This window comes from Pseudorca crassidens, chromosome 19 (genome assembly GCF_039906515.1).
Source record: "Pseudorca crassidens isolate mPseCra1 chromosome 19, mPseCra1.hap1, whole genome shotgun sequence".
NCBI lineage: Eukaryota > Metazoa > Chordata > Mammalia > Artiodactyla > Delphinidae > Pseudorca > Pseudorca crassidens.
This window is the reverse complement of record NC_090314.1, coordinates 56305755-56326364: the sequence shown is the minus strand read 5'-3', so window position 1 is coordinate 56326364 and position 20610 is coordinate 56305755. Positions and strand designations below refer to the sequence as shown.

Below are 20610 nucleotides of genomic sequence, written 5' to 3'. Positions count from 1 at the left end.
GTAGTTGTGGCTCGCAGGCGTGGGCTCAGTAGTTGCAGCTCGTGGGCTCTAGAGCACAGGCTCAGTAGTTGTGGCGCACGGGCTTAGTTACTCTGCGGGATGTGGGATCTTCTTGGACCAGGGATCGAACCCGTGTCACCTGCATTGGCAGGCGAATTCTTAATCACTGTGCCACTGGGGAAGTCCCTGTCCCCAAACTTAATTTACATAATTTGGATCGTTACCATCGTGCAGGATTTGAACCCAGAGGTGGGTCATAGCGACGAGCTGAGATTGTGTCTCTTGGAGGCAGTGGCGGGCAGCTGTGGTGAGGAGGTGGCTTCTGCCTTTGTTTCCTCCTGTTTTGAGAGTGTCTAGGGAATTCCCTGGCGGTCCAGTGGTTAGGACTCAGTGCTTTCACTGTTGAGGGCCTGGGTTCAATCCCTGGTCGGGGAACTAAGATTCCCACAAGCTGCGCAGCAAGGCCAAAAAAAAAAAAAAAAAATAGTGTCCAGGAATAGGTCCTGTAGACTGTATGTTACAGGCTGAATTGTGTCCCTTCAACCCCAGAGCCTCAGGCTGTGATTGTGTTTGGAGACAGGGCCTTTAGGAGGTGATTAAGTTAAAACGAGGCCATTAGGATGGGCCCAGATCCAGTGTGACTGTGCCCTCACAGGAAGAGGAAGTGTGGACATGGAGAGACGCCAGGGATGTGTGTGCTCGGGGAGACCCTGTGAGGACCCAGCAAGAAGGCAGCATGTGCAGGCAAGGAGAGAGGCCTCAGGAGAGACCAGACCCCCGACACCTCGACCTTGGACTTTCAGCCTCCAGAACTGTGAGGAAACCCATTTCTGTTGTTTCAGCCCACCGTCTGCGGTACTTTGTTGTGGCAGCCTGAGCAAACTAACACACGGTGTCTTATTCTCTCTTTGGGAACAGGAGCACAAGTGGGGTGGGGCCTTCAGACGACCCAGGCTGTTTCCCATGAGGGGGATCTGCAGGGTGAGGGGAACGAACCCACGAGAAGCAGCAGAGACTGGGCCTGTGAGCCCCTCCCAGGCCCGGCATCCTGGGGCCCCGCTTGGCCTGCCTCAGGCTGGGGCCGCCACCTTCACCCCAAGCTCACGGGGTGGGGAAGCAGCTCAGACCCTTCCTGGCACAGATGTCTGCTTCCGTGGATCGGACCCTGTGGAAAGGACCCCGCTGGCCCGGACCCACTGAAGAAGAGCTCAGGCCCAGCCTTGGAGGTGGGCCAGCGCCAGTGAAACCTGTACCGAGAAGAAGCAGCAAGACAGCAAAGTGCCGCTCAGCACAGCATCCAGGGAGTCAGCCCAGAGGTGGGACAGGGTGCCCCCTCCCCTTGCTGACTCCCGGCCTGCGCTCTGTCCTCTGGGCTCCATGTCTCAGGGACACCCTGGAGAAGGTGCAGCCAGGCAGCTCCGTGAGTGGCCGCCGAGCATTACCAGTGGTGCCCAGGCCTGAAAGCCCCGTCCCTCCTCCTTAATGAGGACATGGACCTGAGCATCCTTCCCGCCTCCTGGTATCACCCTTGAGCTTGTTGCCAAATCTGGCTCCCTGTGCACCTATGCCGAATAACAATACGGAGACAGAGAATTGGAAGATAAGAAATAGAGAGGCTTTTTACTTTCTTTGCCAGGCAAAGGGAAGACACGGTAGGCTAACACCTCGAGAACTGTGCCCCCTCCTTGGGGAATTGGAGAAGATTTTATATGTGGGGCTCGCAGTCTGGGGCATGTGATAAAGGATCAAAAGTAGTGAAGGTCTTGCATTTCTTTTCTTCTGTAAATTCATGGCTAAAGCTGGCATCAGGCGGCTCATCAACCGGGTCTGGTGTTCCTGAAGTTATCGGCCTGTGACCTTCTTTCTGAAACGATGAGTGCCACAAGGGAGTGTAGGGGGAGAGTGTTGCCAGGTGCAAAGGGTAATTTGTATGGAGTCAGAGCGCAATCAGCTTTGTGAAGGACAAGTCTAGCTACAAGTGTTTCTTAGTAGTAACAACTAAAGAATAACCAAGATTGCTTAACTCTTTCAGGCCTGTTTATGCTGTTTCCTCAGCCTGTTCATCGTTTCCTTATTTTTCCTGGTTATCAGGAGAGGAAAAAACCTCATTTCTTTTTTTTTTTTTTTGCGTTGGGTTTTTGTTGCTGCGTGCAGCCTATCTCTAGTTGCGGTGAGCAGGGTCTACTTTTTGTTGCGGTGCGCGGGCTTCTCATTGCGGTGGCTTCTCGTTGTGGAGCACGGGCTCTAGGCATGCGGGTTTCAGTAGCTGTGGCACACGGGCTTAGTTGCTCCGCAGCATGTGGGATTTTCCTGGACCAGGGCTTGAACCCATGTCCCCTGCATTGGCAGGGGGATTCTTAACCACTGTGCCACCAGGGAAGTCCCCATATAGTTTTTCTTTATCCTTCATCTGTCGATAGACACTTAGGTTGTTTCCATACCTTGGCTATTGCAAATAAGGCTGCAAGGGACATGGAAGTACAGATAATTCCTCAAGACAGTGACTTCGTTTCCTTCATGTATATACCCAAAAGTGGGATTGCTGGATCATATGGTAATCACATGGAAATTTTTAGTTTTTTAAGGAACCTCCATACTGTTTCCCATAGTGGCTGCACCTGCTTACATTCCCACCAACAGTGCACAAAAACTCTCTTTCTCCACATCCTCACCAACACTATCTCTTGCCTTTTTTTTTTTTTTTTTGTGGTACACAGGCCTCTCACTGTTGTGGCCTCTCCCGTTGTGGAGCACAGGCTCCGGACGCGCAGGCTCAGCAGCCGTGGCTCACGGGCCTAGCCGCTCCGCGGCACGTGGGATCTTCCCGGACCGGGGCACGAACCCATGTCCCCTGCATTAGCAGGCGGACTCTCAACCACTGCGCCACCAGGGAAGCCCTCTCTTGCCTTTGTGATGCTAGACATTCTAACAGGTGTGAGATGATATCTCATTGTGGTTTTGTTTTTCATTTCCCTGATGATTAGTGATGTTGAGCTTCTTTTCATGTACCTCTTGGCCATTTGTATGTCTTCTTTGGGAAAATGTCTATTTAGGTCCTTTGCCCATTTTTAAATTGGGTTATTTGGGGTTGTTTTTTTTTTTTGCTATTTTTAAAAATATTTATTTATTTATTTAGGCTGTGCCGGGTCTTAGTTGCAGCACACAGCATCTTAGGTGCAGCATGTTGGATCTAGTTCCCTGACAAGGGACCGAACCCTGGCCCCCTGCATTGCGAGTGCAGAGTTTTAGCCACTGGACCACCAGGGAAGTCCCTTTTTTAGCTATTAAGTTGTATGCATTTCTTGGTTTTTTTTGGTTATTAACTCCTTATTGGATACAGGGTTTGCAAATATGTTCTCCCAACTCATAGGTTGCCTTTTCATGCTATTTTTAAAAATATTTATTGATTTATTTGATGGTTGATGGTTTCCTTTGCTGCATAGAAGCTTTCCTTTTTCTTTACGTAGAAGCTTTTTAGATTAATGTCACCCCACTGTTCACTTTCTCTTCCATCCCTTTTGCAGCATGCCATTTCTACAAGGTTGTCAGAGTATCAATCAGTGTCCGGTCAGGGCAGGAGCAGCCAAGCTTGGCTCCTGTTTCCTTGAATGTGGCTGTCCTGAGTCATCTGTTCTGTGATGAGAGAAACAGGAGGAGCGCTGGTGTGGAGCTGATGGATGGCTTCCAACACCCTCAGGCCAAGGCGCTTGCTGGGACTCTGAGTCATACTGTTGCCACTGCTCTGCTCCCTGTGTCCCAGTCATGCCTGCCGGCCACTCTCATTGTTGGAGACCTTCTGAAGGTCACTGCCAAATCCTGATGCCCTAACTGCATTGTGGGTCAAGGTGAGAAGCGAGGTGAGTCTTCCCCTTGGACAGTGCACGGCCCAGTAGACCCCCTCAGGAGGAATCATGGGTGCCTAAATGTATTACGGGGAGGAAGGATGGGGGATGGATGTGGAAACAAGTCACCAGGAAGACCTCCCTTGGGACAGATTGGAATCTACAGCCCTGGAAAAGGGTGTGACATGAGCTGGGAAGGCCTGGAGAGGGTGGGTGTGGTCAGAGCCCCAGGGCCTGGAGCTGCCCAGTTTACTACAGGCAAGGAGCAGGATTTCTGCCCTGGGGCCCCCCCTATCCTAACCATTCTGGGTGGCCCATCACCAGCAGACTTTGGCCGTGCCTGTCTCCTGGGATGTTGGGCAGTTCTCTGAGGGTTTGACTCCCTGCAACGCCTATCCGGGATCCCATTCAGCACTGCAACCCTCACCCAGGCCAGCCCCTTCCTGTCTTCCATGACTGTTATGCTGAAGGGGTTCTAAGTTTTCAGATTACTTGTAGCCAAGGTAACCCATCAATATAGCACAAACTGATTCCTGTTTTGAATGGAGACAGTTTTCATTGGATTTCCACTTAGTCCCCGTCTTTCTCTTTGGTTCCCCTGTGTCTGGGGTTCCCGAGGCTGCTGCCACATTTGGTGATTCACTAGGACTCACAGGTCTCAGCATAGAGTTGTACCTACGACTAAGGTATATTACAGCGAAAGGACACACAGTAGGATCACCAAGGGAAAAAGATGCAGGCGGAGTCAGGAGAAATCTGTCTAGGACAAAACTGAAAAATGTCACCATCTGAGTTCGTTGAGCTCCCCCCTTTCCACCTGAGGGCAAGTCTAAGATTGGGCGGGCCACACCTGTGGGACAGGTGCCGACAGGTGGGACTGAGTACAGCTCAGGAGCAGGGCAGGATACTCTGAGACATCTGAGACATCTCAACGTGTTCCTGGAAAGTCACACAAAATACCTCTGACTTCCATGAAGTGAGAGAGTGGGACCAGGAGGGGGCGCACTTCTAGCTCCCCATTTCCCCACACCCCTCCACCCTCACCCTCTACACCCCACCCCACCCCGGCCCCCCAGCCGCCCTGGGCAGAAGCAAGAAGGAACAGGCTGAGGAGATGGGGCCCCGTGGAGAGGTGGAGGCCTGGCCTCACAGGGGGTGGGAGGAAGTGTGTGCCCTCTGGGGTCCTGTGAGAGATTTCATGCAGGGGTGACAAGTCCCTTTTTCCCCAGTGTCACCTCACTGGGCCACAGCTTTCTCGGATATTCCAAAGAAGACTTAATTCATTATCATCTTAAAGATGGATTTATTAAAAAAAAAAAGCCCTCAGAGAACTGCTGGGATTTGGGATGACTGATGGCTTTATTAGCTTGCCTCAATTTTATATTTATGGAATTAAACCAGCAGCCAAGGGGCACTTAATTAAGATTCTTTCTCATCAGTTGGAGAAGAAAAGATGGTGGGGAGACAGGGCTTGTGACCCATATTCTAGGAGAAAAGTTTTAAGTACTTGCAATAACACGCTGGAGACCCTCGGTAGGGGGGCTTGGTGGGTCACAGGCCGGGAACAAGGGCTGTCTTCACGCTGGGAACCCAGGGGCCTGGTCCTGGTCCTTCACTTCTTAAGCATTTGCCAGTCAGAGCAGCATTTATTTGGTGTCTGGTCCACAGCGCCCTCTGTGCTGTGTCTGCAGATATACAAGAGCACAGAGCAACCAGGGAGCTCGGGCTTGGAGACAGAATCTGGGTTCCAATCTCGGTTCTCCCCCTTACTAACTGTGTACTTGTGGGCAAGTTATTTCATTTATTAAAAATCGAGATATAATTCACATAAAATTCACCCCTTTTGAGTGTACAATTCAGTGGTTTAGTATATTCATAAGACTGTGCAAATATCACCACTATCCAGTCTTACATATTTTCATCACCCCAGAAAGAAACCCCCTACCCATAAGCAGCCACTCCCATTCCCCTCCCCCAAGCCCATAGTAATCAGTAATCTACTTTCCATCTCTATAGATTTGCCTGTTCTGTACTTTTCTGATGAATGGGATAATACAATATGTGACTGGCTTGTTTTACTTAGCATAATGTTCTCAAGGTCCATCCATGTTGTAGTGTGTCAGAACTTCCTTCCTTTTCAAGGCTGAATAACGTTCCATTGTATGGATGGACCACATTTTATTTTTTCCTTCTTCTGTTAGTGGACATGTGGGATGCTTCCGCCTTTTGGCAGTTGTGAATAACACTGCTCTTGAGACCCTGCTTTCAATTCTTTGGGGTATATACCCAGAGGTGGAATTGCTGGATCATATGGTGATTCTATTTTAATTTTTTGAGGATCATTCCTTCTTAAGGCTGAATAGATAGCATTCCATCATACAGACACACGACAGTTCATGCATTCATCCATCAGTGAGCAGCCTGGGTTTTTTACACTCTTTGGCTATTCTGAATCATGCTGCTGTGGACGTTTGTGTACTGGCTTGTGTGTGGCTGTGTGCTCTCGTTTCTCTTGGGAACTGACCTAGGAATGAAATTACTCCATCCTTTGAGTCTCAGTGTTTGTTCGTGAAATAGTAGCTGCGACCTTGCGGGCTTAGTGTAAATTGATGAGACGCGTACCTGGTGCAAGGTGGGTGCTCAAGAAATGGAAGCTAATAATAACAATGATTTTATCTTTCTCTGTGCCTGAATCTAGTCCTTGAGGAGCTTATAATTTAGTAGGAAAATAAGACAGACAAAAATCAGCACTTACTAGGTATCAGGCCCCGTGAGAAGTCCTTAGGTGCAATCCTCACTCTTTATTTATTTACTTAACCATTTAAAAAATTGAAGTATAGATAACTTACACTGTTGTGTTAATTTCAAGGTTATAGCAAAGATTCAGTTATACATACACACATACTGGGCTGGCCAAAAGTTCATTCGGGTTTTCAGTAGGATCATATATATATATTCTTTTTCAGATTCTTTTCTGTTATAGGTTATTACAAGATATTCGGTATATTTCCCTGTGCTATACAGTAGGTGCAATCCTTACTTTAGAGATGAGGAAACTGAGGCTCTGACAGTAATTTGCCCAATTAAGGCGGGGATGCGGTGGCAGGATTGGAGCACAGGCCCCTGTAACTCCAGACTCCTGCAGTGAGTGAGGCAGTGGCTTGTGGGATCTTAGTTCCCCGACCAGGGATTGAACCCGGGCCACTGAAGGGAAAGAGCTGAATCCTAACCACTGGACCACCAGGGAATTCCCAGAATGAGGCAGCTTCGATCTGGGCAGACACTGCTGCCCTTCAGGTGCACAGGTGAGCATGCAGGGCAGGGGCCAGGCCATGCCCTGGGGGCTATGTGTATATACACCCCAAAAAGCCAGGAATAGCACAGGGAGGCTGACCTTGGAGGTGATACTCAGAGTGAATGGGGATTTGCACAAAGGAAACAGATTTGGTGACAGTGGAAAGTAGGGAAGGTTTGGGGCAGGAACTCTTTGGACGGCGTGGGAGTGAATACTTCATGGGGGGGGGGCTTGCGGAGTAGAAGTGGGGTGCAGAAGGGAAAGTGAGAAATGGCCCCAGCTGACGACAGGTCAGGCTGGGCTTAGAAACTGGGCTGCTTAGAACCAGCCCTTCGACTTTTCCCTGCCCAAACTTCTCTACTGGATGTAGCTTGTGTCAGATACTGTCCAGGACATTTGGGGCACATTGGTAAACAAGAGATAAAAATCCTTCTCCTAGCTGGGGGAGTGCATCTTCACCCTCCCTCATCTGCCTCCTCCTCAAACCTCTCAAGGGACCTAGAAGGGATCACGGCTCTCCCACAACAAGCTGGGGCGTGGGAAGCAGAGGCAGAGTGGGATTGATGAAGGGGGAAGGGACTGCTTTCCACACCTGCCGGGTGTTGGGAGGTCCGTGCCTCTCAGTAGGGGACGGTCCCACATGGGGTTGGATGTCAGGAGATCTTGCTAAAAAGGGACAGATTCCAAGGTGGTCTGAGACACAGCCCAGCGAAACTTGAAATCCTGCATCACCCTTGCCTGAATGGACACCAGAGAGGGGAGCCTTTGGGCAGTTGCTCTTTTGAGATGATCCAGGGGTATTCGGGGAGAAGAAGGGGGAAACCGAGGCAGCTGGGTGGCTTCCCATGTCCACCAGCAGCTCTTGGAGGGAGGGAGCTTTCCTCCTGGGGGCTGAACTCTTTGGAGGATGCCTGCTCATGCCTGCCCCCCAGGACCCCTGGACCAGAGTTTTGAACACAATGAGTGACATAGGTTCTGAGGTCTGCTGGGCTTGAGATTGGAGGCTGGATCTGCAGTGACCCCTTGAGCAAGATACTTCACCTCTCCGAACCTCTGTTTCCTCATCTGTGAAGTGGAGATATGAGCTTGTGTGCGGGGAGCATCAGCCTTTGCAGTGCCTGGCAGTGGTGGCTCTAAAAGACGGTATGTCAGCTTTCTATTACTGCTGTAACAAGTAACCACACATGTAGTGACTTAAAACCACACAAATGTACCAATCATTTTGCTGTTCTGGAGATCAGGAGTCCAAAATGCATCTCATGGGGCTAAAGTCAAGGTGACAGCAGGGCTGTTTTCTTCCTGGAGGCTCTGGGGAGAATCAGCTTCCGGAGCCCACCTGCATTCCTTGGCTTGTGGCCTCTTTCTCCATCTTCAAAGTCAGAGGTGGCCGGTCGAGTCTTTTTCACGCTGCTTCCCTCTTCCATATTTAAGGATTTTTGTGATTACATTAGGCCAACCCAGATAATCCAGGATGATCTCCCTATTTTAAGGTCAGCAGATTTACAACCTTAATTCCACTTGCAGCCTTACTCTCCTTTTGCAACGTTACATAACATATTCACAGATTATGGGGATTGGGACATGGTCGTCTTTGGGAGATCACGATTCTGCTCACCCCAGATGGCTGCTCCCGTACTCCTGCAGTGACCTGTGATGCAACTGGGGAAACTGTCCAGAAAGAAAGGGGTCTTTTAAAAAAATTTTTGGTTATTATCATTTTTTGGCCGTGCCACGTGGCATGCAGGATCTTAGTTCCCCGACCAGGGATAGAACCCGTGCCCCCTGCCTTGGGAGCACGGAGTCTTAATCACTGGACCACCAGGGGAGTCCTGGGGGTCATGTTTTTCAAGTTGCCCTGCTAAAGAAAATTTAAATAAAATAGCCATATAGCTGTGGTGACATATTTAGAATCCCTGAGTCATTTCTGGGCACCTGGTAGGTGCTCAATAACATGTTAAATGAAGAGCTTGCCCTTGTCTCCGGCGCTGGGATGGGGTCCACTTGGGAGGGTCCCCTGTCTAGTCTGTCCTGGGCTTCCCTGCCCGTCCACACACACGCACAGACACAGACACAGACACAGCCGCTAACTTCCCTGTAGAACAGGGAAGTACGATGGCTGTGTTCCCTGCTCTCACAAGCTGTGCGGCAGAATGGCCTTCTGTCATAAATAAAAATAAACCCCAGACACTGCTTTTCAATCGGAAGATTAGGCTAAATGTGAAACAGAAAGCATGAAAGATGAATTGGAGCGGTAGCTCTCCCCGCTTCTCAGCTGCCAGGCCCGGCGCTAGGCTGCGTGCGGCTCTTGTTCCCGCCCAGAGAGGCGGCTGATGATTTGTGCGCAGTGTCAGTGAACGCTGTTATGACATTATTAATGCTCTGCTCTCCGGCAAAGGACAATGGCCTGTTGCCTCTTAATGTGCTGTCTGCTGCGGCGGTCGGAGCACATTAAATGGGGATTTCAAACACCGTAAACCACATGTTTCTTTCTCTCCTCTTCCCACCCCAGGCCGCTGTGAGCTCCAGAAGCAACCTTGAAGCCTTGGGCAGGTGGGTGTGTAGTCAAAGCTGTGATGCCCCAGGAGACTCCAGGGGGGCCCTCAAGGGGGCAGGGAGGTCCCCAGGGAGCCCCTAGAACCACTAGGAGTCTTGACCTTCCTGGGGGCAGCACTGTGTCTTTGCTGTGGGGAGGGGAACCTGGCCTCAGGGAAGCTGGACTTGCTGGGTGGGCAGGGCTGGTGGGCTCCCTGCTCTGCCCTTGGGTGACATCTGCAGGAGGACCCAGATGGCAGACCTCCAATGGATTTTATCGGTCTTGCACAATGTTCTAAAAATATTGAGTCTGCATTTTAAAATTGTGTGACCACATGTGAGAAGCCCAGGTTTCTGACTCCCTTGAAATAACTGGGTCCAGAGTCACACAAAGCAATGGCGGCACATCCCCTCAGGGACCTCCAGTCTTTGGCGTTCTCTGATCACTCCAGCCCCTTTCTACCAGGTCCCTGAAGTAGGTTGAACAGTGCCCGCCCGCCCCCCCCACCCCCAATTCATGTCCATCTGGAACCTGAGAACATAACCTTATTTGGAAACAAAGTCTTTGCGGATGTAATTAGTTAAGATGAGGTCATTCGGGATTAGTGTGAACCCGAATCCAATGACTGGGGTCCTTATAAGAAGAGGAGAGGACACAGAGAGACACACACAGAGAAGGTCACACGGAGACAGGGGCAGAGACCGGAGAGATGCAGTTATAGGCCGAGGATGCCAAGGAGTGCTGGGCCCCGCCTGAAGCCAGCAGAGGAGCACGTGACAGTCTCCCTCAGGGCTTCTAGAAGGAACTGATTCTACCAGCACCTTGATTTAGGACTTCTGGCTTCCAGAACTGTGAGAGAATAAATTTCTTTTTCTTTTTTTGCCATACTGCACAGCATACCAGATCTTAGCTCCCCAACCAGTGATCGATCCCAGGCCCCCTGCAGTGAAAGCACCGAGTCCTAACCACTGGACCGCCGGGAAGTCCCGATAATACATTTCTATGGTTTGAAGCCCCCCAGTCTGTGGTCGCTTGTTACAGCATACCTAGGAGACTAATATAACTCCCCTCCCTTCTTTTATTTTTTTTGCGGTACGCGGGCCTCTCACTGTTGTGCCTCTCCCGTTGCGGAGCACAGGCTCCGGACGCGCAGGCTCAGCGGCCATGGCTCACGGGCCCAGCTGCTCCGCGGCACGTGGGATCTTCCCGGACCGGGGCACGAACCCGCGTCCCCTGCATCGGCAGGCGGACTCTCAACCACTGCGCCACCAGGGAAGCCCACCCCTCCCTTCTTTGCATGGCCCACCATCTAGGTATTTTGAGTACGACACCCCCGAACAGTACTACATCACCCACTTTCCCCCAATTCCTTCCCTGGAGTCCTGCTCCCCTTTCGGACAGAGACCCTCCCCTGCCTGCCCAGGGCCTCTTGCTGGTGCTGAGCTCCTCCTGACCCCTCTAGCCAGACCATCGGGTCATGCAGAGGGCAGCGGGAGAGAGCCAGGAAGTGCCACGGTTAGAGCACCCGGGCCGATGCAGGGTCTGCACCTGACCCCCCACGTTGGGCTAGGCTGTGGTTCTGTTCATAGCCTCAAAAGAGTAAAACAGTAGAAAGGGGAGGGTTTTGGAATGTGGTGTGAGCCGGCATCCTGGGTCCTTGGATGTGCCCCCCAGCAGAAGTGTCCCCTACTCTCCTCTCATTTGTTTCGGGTCACTCTGCTGCTTATCTGAAGGCTGTGGGTATGTATCTAGAACATGGGTGTTTCTCCAATGGTTCTCCACCCTGGCCAGCTATGTGGGCATAACCTGTGGCATTAAAAAACAAATGTGACATTGTAAAGCAATTATACTCAAATAAAGATGTTAAAAAACAAAACGAAACAAAACAACTCCCTCCCCCCAAAAAACCCCCAAATGTGCCGGGAATTCCCTGGCGGTCCAGTGGTTAGGACTCGGTGCTTTCACTGCCGAGGGCCCGGGTTCAATCCCTGGTCGGGGAACTAAGATTCTATAAGCCGTACAACATGGCCAAAAATAAATGCCCAGGGCCCATCTTAGGTACCGAATCAGAATAAGGACTGCATTCTGCAGGTGATTCTGCTGTGAGTCAGGGCTGAGAACCACTGGCCTATAAGCCAGGGTCTTAGTTTGGGTTCCCCAGAAATAGATTCTGAGACAAGCGTTCAAGTGCCAGTAGTTTATTTGGGAGGTGGCCTCAGGAACATGGATGGAGGAGTGGGGGATGAGGCAGGGAAGGAAGGAAGCCAACATGGGGTACATGACCGAGCCGGTTACCGCTGTGGGCAGAGGGAGCTCAGGGAACTCTGGGAACCGAGCAGCCCACCTGAGGGAGAGGGAGCCCTTGAGGGCTGCTTCCAGGGCATGAATTCCCTGATACTTCTATCTTGCCCCTGCATGTTCGAGCATATTCTCACAGCCAGGAAAAAAGCCTCAGGCAGCGTTACATGTATCCTCCGTGGTCTGTCTTCTGGCATGTAGAGCTGGATGCCCGGTGGGTAGGACGAGGCGCCGGCAGCAGCTGCTACAGGTAGACAATAACAAGAAAAGTATAACCACCTGCTGCGAGGGCTCCGAGGTGCTCGGCAATTCACGACTGGCAATTCACAAGTTTTCCCCTAATGTCTGCAGCACAGCGGAGAGCAAGCAGGGCCACGTACACTGAATTTCGCCACAGACAAGAGGCCGACAAAGGGGAAATGGGCTCCGAAAGGAAGAGGCAGCAGGGTGGTCTGGTTCAGCATCTTTCGCTGTCTGCCCCAAGCCTCCCTGCCTGGCTCGAGCCTGCAATGGGGTACCCTCTCCCACCTTCTGAAATCTGGCTTCCGGCCGAGAGGAGAACACCTCCCCAGATGAGCCACACCTTGGGGGGGACCCCCATCTTCTCCCCTCCCTTTTGGCCTAAATGCCAACCAGGAGCAAATGTGACCCCCTGAACTTACGGGAGAGGTGCACACAATGGGAAGGGGCATTTCATGCCCGAGTGTAGATGTGGCTTTTGCCCTGACATCCAAGGCTTCAGTTATTGCCTGAGTGTGTAGCAGATGTAGGTGCCCAGGGACAAGTGGGACCCCAGGAGAGACCACCCCCCCACCCTCAGAGATCTCCTTGGCCAGCCTGCCGTGATGCCCAAATTTCCCGTCACCATTTGTCACTCTTCGGCACGAAGGCCTGGTCAGCGTGTCCTTGTTCAGTGTAAACGGGCTACCTAGCAGGAGTTAACATATTAATCTGCCAACACCCATTCATCATTGGTTTTCATATCAGCGGAGAGCAAGGCGATGAGGTAATGGAACGTGGGACAGGTGAATTTTGATGAGGAATGAGCAGGAGAAACTGAACAAGAGTCACAGCTGGTGAGAAATGGCTCAGAAGGGGCTGGGAGTTGGGCTAGGCGAGCAGCAAAGGGGCTGGGGGCTGGGGGCCTAGTTGGACCAGGCAGGGACTGGATGGACCAGAATAAAGGTTTTGTCTTGTAGAAAGACCCTCAGGGTCATCCATGTCATTTTACACGTGGCCTGAGGCCTTGGGCTCTTCCGTCTGTGCCTGGCCAAGCTGGTCTGGCAAATGCCCTTCCTGACTGAGCAGCATCTTCAGCTCCAGGCCTGGCTCTGGGAGCTGCCGTGCCTCGGGTGCTCACAGGGGCTGCTGACCCCTCTCTGCGGTGGCAAACACCTCTCCAGAGTCAAGAAGTGGAGGGAGGGTGGGGTGGGGGTGAAGGGGGGCTGTGCACGCTTTACAGAGTTGGAAGGTGCATTAGTGAACCTCGGGTCACTCTCATTTCATAGCAGAGAGACCGAGGCCCGGGAGTCCCCCTGACTCTAGGCATCACCCACTGGTCAATGGAGGGTCTGAAACTAGAACCCAGACCCACAGGGCGCGCCATTGCTTCTGGGATCAGTGGGAGAGCCTCAGTGTCACAGGCCGAGTTTGAAATCAGAAAGCAAAGGGGAGCTGCTGCAGTTTCTGTTCAGAGAGGGCCAGAGGATGGGCGAAGTTTGCAAAGCGAAATCACTGTGGGTGTGAAGGGGCCATTGCAGAAGCCCACTGTGGCGGCAGAGGCAGCGGCGGCGACCGGAGGGAGGGCCCTGGCACCGCGCGGAAGCGGGGATCGCCTCCCAGCGCCGACCTCCTCTGTGCTCTGCAGGAGCCGAAGCAGGCCTCGGCCCTCAGAGCTGGTGGCACCCGGGATGCTTCCGAAATCCAGCCCGCCGCCCGCCCCCCGCCCCCCGCGCCCCGCCCCGGGCCGGGAGAACGCACTGCTGGGCCGCAGCCATGAGGTGGCGCCAGCGCGCCGAGGAAGCGCGGCGGCCGCTCCTGGGCCGCCCGAGCCGCTGCTCGGCCGCCTCCTCCAAGGAAACAATGCGGCGCCTCCGGGCGTAACGCAGCGCGGGGCCGGACGCCGGACACCCGAGCGCGGGCAGACGAACGAGCGGGAGGCAGGGCGGGCGCGGGGCGCCCTTGCCCGGAGCCATGGGCGCAGCGCGGCGCAGGGCCCGGGAGCGGCGCGGCCCGGAGGCGCGAGGGGCCGGGGCGCGGGCCCGGGGCCGCCTGTAGCCGGCACCGAGGGCGCGGGCCCGGGGATGAGGGCGACCGCGGCGGGGAGCCCGTCTGCGCGCCGCGGCGCCGTCCCGCCCAGAGAGCGAGCCCGAGCAGGCAGACGCGTGGCCGGCGGTCTGGGGGCGCGCCGCCTCCCGGCCCCCAGAATGTGAAGTGGGGAGGGCAGAGACGCAGAGACGGCCCGGCCGGGCGCCCTCGCCGCCCTCCGGCAGCCGCGCCGCGCTCCCCTTCCCCTGCCCGCCGAGGCCGCGCCGACCCCGCGGGCCACGGCCCGGGCAGCGAAGTCGCTGAGCCCCCGCGTCGCTCGGACCCGGCTTCGGCCCGCAGCGGGTTCGTGGCCCGGACGTGGTAGGAGCAGGGCCCGGGACGCACCGTGGTGCGTCCGGCCTCGCCCGCGGCTCCTCGCCCAGACAAGTTTGAACAATGATCACAGTCAACCCTGATGGGAAGATAATGGTCAGAAGATGCCTGGTCACCCTGAGACCCTTTCGGTAAAGTTGTTTCCCGGTTGGCGTGGGGAGGTCTTTTTCTCCAAGGGGGCGTGGGTTGGGGTGGGCGAGGTCAGCCCCTGCCAGAGTGTCTGTCCCAAGGCTGCCTGTCCCGTTAGCAGAGGGGGCGGTTTGTGCTTCGGCCCTCGGTGGTGGCTAGTGGGGCTGGGAAAGGGATGGAGCTGGGGTTCCGGTTCGGGTAGGGAGGGTGTGTAACTCTGGGACGGGTACCGAGTTTGGTCTAGGTTGGAGAGGATTCGGGGTGTGAAGGTGGGAATGGGGGCAGAAGTCACCGATGTTGTGGTCCTGGACCCTGGAAGTCGCCCAAGCCAGGGTGCCCCTTCCCTGCCCCTCCGGTCCTTCCCCACCTCGCGGACGGCCCAACCCCCGCGGCAAAGTTAGCGCTCTGGGCGGGGCGGTACCCCCACCTGGCGGGCCAGTGGAGCCCTAAGTCGGCCCGCTCACCCCCTCTGCCTGTCCCACCCCCTCTGACCCCGCCTTCTGCGCGCACTCCTCTCCGCGGGGTGCGGGCCTCTGTCCAACGGGAGGGTCCCCGAGATTGCGGCAAGGACCCCCTCTGATGGGAATTCGATCCCCGATCGCGGGCCTTGGAGAGGCTGGGGCAGGGGCGGCGCTGTGGGGCGGAAGGGCGACGAGAGCGTGGAGGCGGGATGGAAGCGGAGACCGACCCCCCCCCCCAACCTCGGCGGTCAAGGCCAGGCAGGGCTACGGCCGTCTGGGTCTGCCTGGGTTCTGCTAGTCCCACCCCAGGGGCCCCCAGAGCCCCGCGGTTCCGGGGCAGCTCCCGCTCCTCCCAAGCGCCATCGGAGCCGGGCCTGCAGCCGGGGCTGGGGAGGGGCGCTAAGCGATGAGTGCCCAGCGGAGTCAGGATGCCACCTCGCCCAGGGGCTGAGCCGCGGAGGGCGCCGAGGGGGCGGCGGGGCCCGGGGCGGGGGTCGGGGGTGGGCCGCACTCGGGATGCGGCCACAGGTGGGGTCCGGGCGCGGGAGGGAGCCCGCGAAGGCAGGAGCTGTACGGGCTCTGCCCGAAGTTTGGGGGCGGGAGGGGCCAGATCTGAGGCCCTCCCCACCAGACCTGAGGCGGAGACCCGGCCCCTCCCATGCCCCCCGCTGGTTTTCCTTCTAATGGAAAGACCGTGGCTCACGTGGCTCCCGCCCCGCCATTGCCTCCAGCTATTGGATCCTCCGGCGTAGGGTGCAGAGTTGAGGAGACAACCTTTAGGACGGCAGGGGTCAAGCTGGACCACCAATGTCCAGAGGATTCGGGACGACCGTAGAGCTGGGGGTCCCCAGAATAGAGCCTTGGGCAGGTGATTGGGGGTGTCAGGAGCCCCCACGCCCTAAAGTTCCCATGGGAAGCAGGTGGGAAGCTAGCATCTCTGGAAAAGGCCTTGTTCCTCCGGGGAAATCCTCAAATCCCTAGCCAACCCAGACCCTCCTCAGCCCTGTCTCTCCCACCCAGTGTTGGCCCCTCCCTCCAGGCCGTGGGAAGCCCAGCCTCTGACCCCAGCTTGGCTGGACATTTCCCGGCACAATAGGAGGTAGCGGCTGGCGCCAGCACCACGGACAGCGCCAGCTCCCTAGCGCTCCTTCCCTTTGGGTCCTGCCCCTGTGGCTCTTTCAGGCTCTTTTCTGAAAGCAGGATGCAGAGGTGGGGTTGCATAGGTTCCCCTCCCCACCCCCAGGTTATGTAACTTCTTCTCAGGGTATCCCTAGGCTTCCCACAGAGACCCACAGCCACCAGTGAAGTCTTCAAGTCCCCTTCAGATGCGGGGTGTGTGTGTGGGGGTTTACGACCTCCAACGTATCAGCCCTACTTGTTAATCCTCAAGGGCAGCTGGGAGCCCTATTCCCAATGGTTTTCGCAGAGCCTCCGGCAGGGTCCTTATTGTATAATTGCTTCTGGAATGTTGCTTGAATGGATACATGGGTGGACAAAACCATTTTAACTTGAATCTACTGTAAATAGTCCCAGTATTGGGTCTGGCAGAGAGAGATGCAGATGAGGTGTTTTGGGGCTTCAGGTTCTGGGCTAAAGGCCTAGATACCTTTCTCACAGCAGGTTTTTGGACGCTGGCAGCTCAGGTCCCCAGCTCTAAATACAAGTACCCCATAGCTGGGGAAGGGGAGAGGGAGTGGGGGGCGAGAAACTTGGAGAGACCCATCCTCGTCCTCAGGCTGGGGGGACAAACCGCTGATTTCCCCCAGGATCTTCCTGGATGTGTGACCACCCTCCCCCTACACGGCCCTTCTGGCTGCTACCCTGAGACCAGCCTGACTTCATCTTGGAGATCCCAGGGCTAGAGTCCCACCCCCAGGCTTGGTAGAATTCAGTGAGGGGTCCCTGGGAGGTGAGGGAGCAGTGTTCCTTGTGCCATCTGCTGGGGGAAGCTCCCAGTGCCATATCTGCTTTTGGGTTCTGCCCTCCCCCCCCCCCCCCCCGCCGCCGCTCTGACTTAATCTCTAACAGCTTCCTTTAAGTATGGGTTGGGAATTTTGTTGTGCTTTTATTTTCTGCTACAATTATGTGTTTTCTTTAATGAATCAAATTTTAATTAAATACTGCTCTGCCAGTTTCAAATAATGAAGATTAAAATGCATAAACAAGTCTTGCATAGAGATACAAACAAATGTGGGGTTTGAGGATGGAGGTGGAGGTGGGAAGGCTGGAGGTCTCCGGCATGATTTGGGGGGCCCCCCCGTGGTGAGCCTGGCTCCACCAGAGTTGGGGTTCCTCACCCTGACCTGGGGGGGCTCCCCTTTCAGCTCTGCCAGTTGATCAAGTCCTCGGGTAGATTCAAGATCCCAGAACAGCCTCCACCTCTGCTTCCCTAAGGCTGTGCTGGCCCAGAATCTAGTATGGAAGCAGCAGGAGCCTGGGGCCAGACTTGAGGGTGGGTTCCCTGCTGTCCCCCTGGGGATACCTTAGTTCTTGGCACTTGGGATGTAATCAAAAACTATGTGTTGAAGTATAGACAGTCATGTTTTGGCCAACTCCCCTGACCTCTGTGACGGCACACACTTGTATGACACCCCGTGCACAGGTGTTGGCTTACTCTGAGCCGTGGTGTAATCTACCGTGTGCCTGCCTGGTGAAGATGTGGATAGGGGGAGTCTGGACACAGAAGGCAGCCACAGGACCCTGCCCTTCTAGATCTTACCATCTGGTAGTGATGGGAGCCCTTCCCCACCCCCTGCCCTGAACATGACAAGGATGTGTTCAAGCTGGTTGCTGCAGCAGGCCTGTGTACACAAGTGCTGATCAGGACCCAGGTGATTGATGGGCTCCAGGTGGGTTTTGTCTGGACCAATTACTTGCCCTCTGGCTGGCATCAGGTCCTGCTGTTTCCATCTATACCAGTTGTTCTCACACTTGAGCGCGTATCAGGGTTACCTGGAGAGCTTGTTAGAATGCATTGCTTATCCCACCCCCAGAGTGTGTGATTCCGTAAGCCTGGGACTAGGGCCCAAGAATGAGCATTTCTGATATGTCCAAGGTGATGCTGATGCAGCTGGTCTGGGGACCACACGTTGAGGACCTCTGCTGTCAATGAGCCAGCTTCCGTCTGGAGACTAGAACCTGCCCAACCTTATACCTTAAGGATGCCTCACTGTCCTGCATGGTTTTGCATGTGGCCACTTCCTTGTAGTCCAGCTCTCTTTATCCTGTGTGATGGGAGACCTACTGGTCTGGGAGCTCAACCCCCTGGTCTTTTATTCCTCCATCCATCCATCACTCATTCATTCGTAGGGAGCCCTTACAGGATAGGGGTGCATGTGCTGACCTAACCCTGACCTGCCCTATTGTCTCCGCAGGCTTTTTGTCCTGGGCATTGGCTTCTTCTCACTCTGCTTCCTGATGACGTCTCTGGGAGGCCAGTTCTCAGCCCGGCGCCCGGGGGACTCCCCCTTCACTGTCCGCACAGAAGGTATGTTGGTGGGGAAAGGGGTGCAGGGGTTGGGGGGTCAGAGGAGAGGGAAGCCTTTGAGCCTAACGCTGCAAGAGGCTTTCTGGGGCTCTGTCTTGGGCATCTGGCCACCTCGTTGGTGGCTGTGTGAATGGTGGGGGCCTTGCACCCTGCTTTGGCTCTTGTCCTGGCTGTGGTAATCAGGCTTCCTCTGGTCTAGCCTCTCAGGCCAGGAGGGGCCTTTGAGCCAGGGTCTCCCAAGCATCAGAAGAGGCTGCCTGTGTTGCTTCTCTAGTGGGGTGGTTTGAGGTTTCTGGATATGACTCCTGTCTCTCTGAGATACACATATTCTGTACCTTCGGCCCAGGCACAGGGGAGAGGGCAGGACTGCCGTGGGCTCACGTGTCTTATCTCCAAGCTCTCTGGTCCTTCATTCTTGCCCACGTGATGCTTACAAGGCAGTGGAATGGAGGTTCAGAGCATGGGCTGTGGGGACCAGATGGACCTTGTTCGTACCCTGGTTCATCATTTACTAGCTGTGTGCCATTGGCCACATCACTTAACTCACCTTCAGAGAAGGAAAGCAGTGACCGTTTTCAGGGGTTGGATTACATGGGCTCACGTGGCATGGGGGTGTGATAGGGTGGTGGCCTGGGAGACCTCCTTCTGAAGGTGAGTCCCGCTCCCCCCTCATCCTGCTCAAGGAAGAATGGAGAACAGTTCAGAGCTGCTCAGTGTGTCATGGGGGCTCTCCCAGTAACCGTGGGAAGGAGACACATAGTGGGGAAACTGGGGCAAAGGGGGTTTCTGGAACTGTTCAGGGGGCTGCTTTGTGAGCTCTCCCCTGCCCCTCTGGGAAAGTCCCCCCAGGCCTCATCCGGCTCCCCTCTTCCCAGCAACGGATAAACCCTCCAGTAGGATGGGTTGTGATCTAGGGTCGGTGCCCCGAGGGGCACTTACTCTGCCATCTGGTGTCTCCTTAGATTCATGCCTTTGGTTTAACACGCACTTCTTTAAATTTGCAACAGCTCCCAGCAGGAATTTCACATTTATTAGACATTCTAGCCTGAATGTAAACGAATCTATCCCCTCTCTGACCCACAGAGATCCCTCGGTCTCTCGGAGCCTCCGTTTTCTCCTCTGGTAAACGGGGCTAACATTACCCTCTTCCCCGGGATTGTCATGAGGGGGTGTGAAGATAACATATGTGAAGGGTCTCGAGCAGCTTCTGGCAAACACTGTGAGCTCTGTAAACATTTACTGGATGTGGTGAGTCTGAGACGGGGGGGGCATTGCCGGAAAGAATGTTTAGGGAAAAGAGGACCAAGGAGATACTGAGGTCTCTACGTGGGAGACTCCTGAGGATGTGGGGGGGGGCTGTGGAGGTGCACTTGAGGGGTAGCTTGGGGAGGTGGAGAGTAGGGGAATGGGTATAGGGAGCGATGCTCAGGCTACCTGGGTGCCGTCCCTAGCAAGGGGGTGTGTCTGTCTGGGTGGGCTGCTGCAGGGGGCTTGGGCAAGCTGACCTTCAGCAAGGTCAGGGCCCCAGCAGGTGGGAGTCAGGGACTGGGGGAGGAGGGATGTATGGCTGGGCTCTGGTTCTTCTGTTCATCTGCCTGGGGTGGGGGATGGGGGTCCCATCCTGGCAGGGGCTGGGCCCAGTGCCCAGAGGACTGGGGGCTTGTGGGCGTCCTGCCGTGCTCTGCACTGTGCAGTTTTGCCTGGCAGAGGGAGAAAGGGTCCAACTCCAATCTAGATGTTGTGTCTAAGGGGTGGGCAGAGCCATAGAGGGCAGAGGACTTGCCCAGGGTCATGCAGTTAGACTAGAGGCGTGTGTGTGTGTGTGTGTGTGTGTGTGTGTGTGTGTGTACATGGGCACGCGTACACGTGGTTAAGCTTCCTATCGGAGTACAGTATCCAGAAACGGAACCCATGCATGCACCAGC

The 20610-nt window shown here is 54.9% G+C and overlaps 1 protein-coding gene across 1 annotated transcript in view; it reads left to right on the top strand.

The window, feature by feature from the left end:
- The first annotated feature begins 14092 nt into the window (after positions 1 to 14092).
- Positions 14093 to 20610, top strand: part of MGAT5B (alpha-1,6-mannosylglycoprotein 6-beta-N-acetylglucosaminyltransferase B) — a 68035-nt gene continuing 61517 nt past the window's right edge. Inside the window, exons 1-2 of the mRNA XM_067717666.1 lie at positions 14093 to 14739; positions 18573 to 18685. Coding sequence (XP_067573767.1) covers positions 14672 to 14739; positions 18573 to 18685 — 181 coding nt within the window. The 5' untranslated portion in view covers positions 14093 to 14671. The remainder of the gene's footprint in view (positions 14740 to 18572; positions 18686 to 20610) is intronic.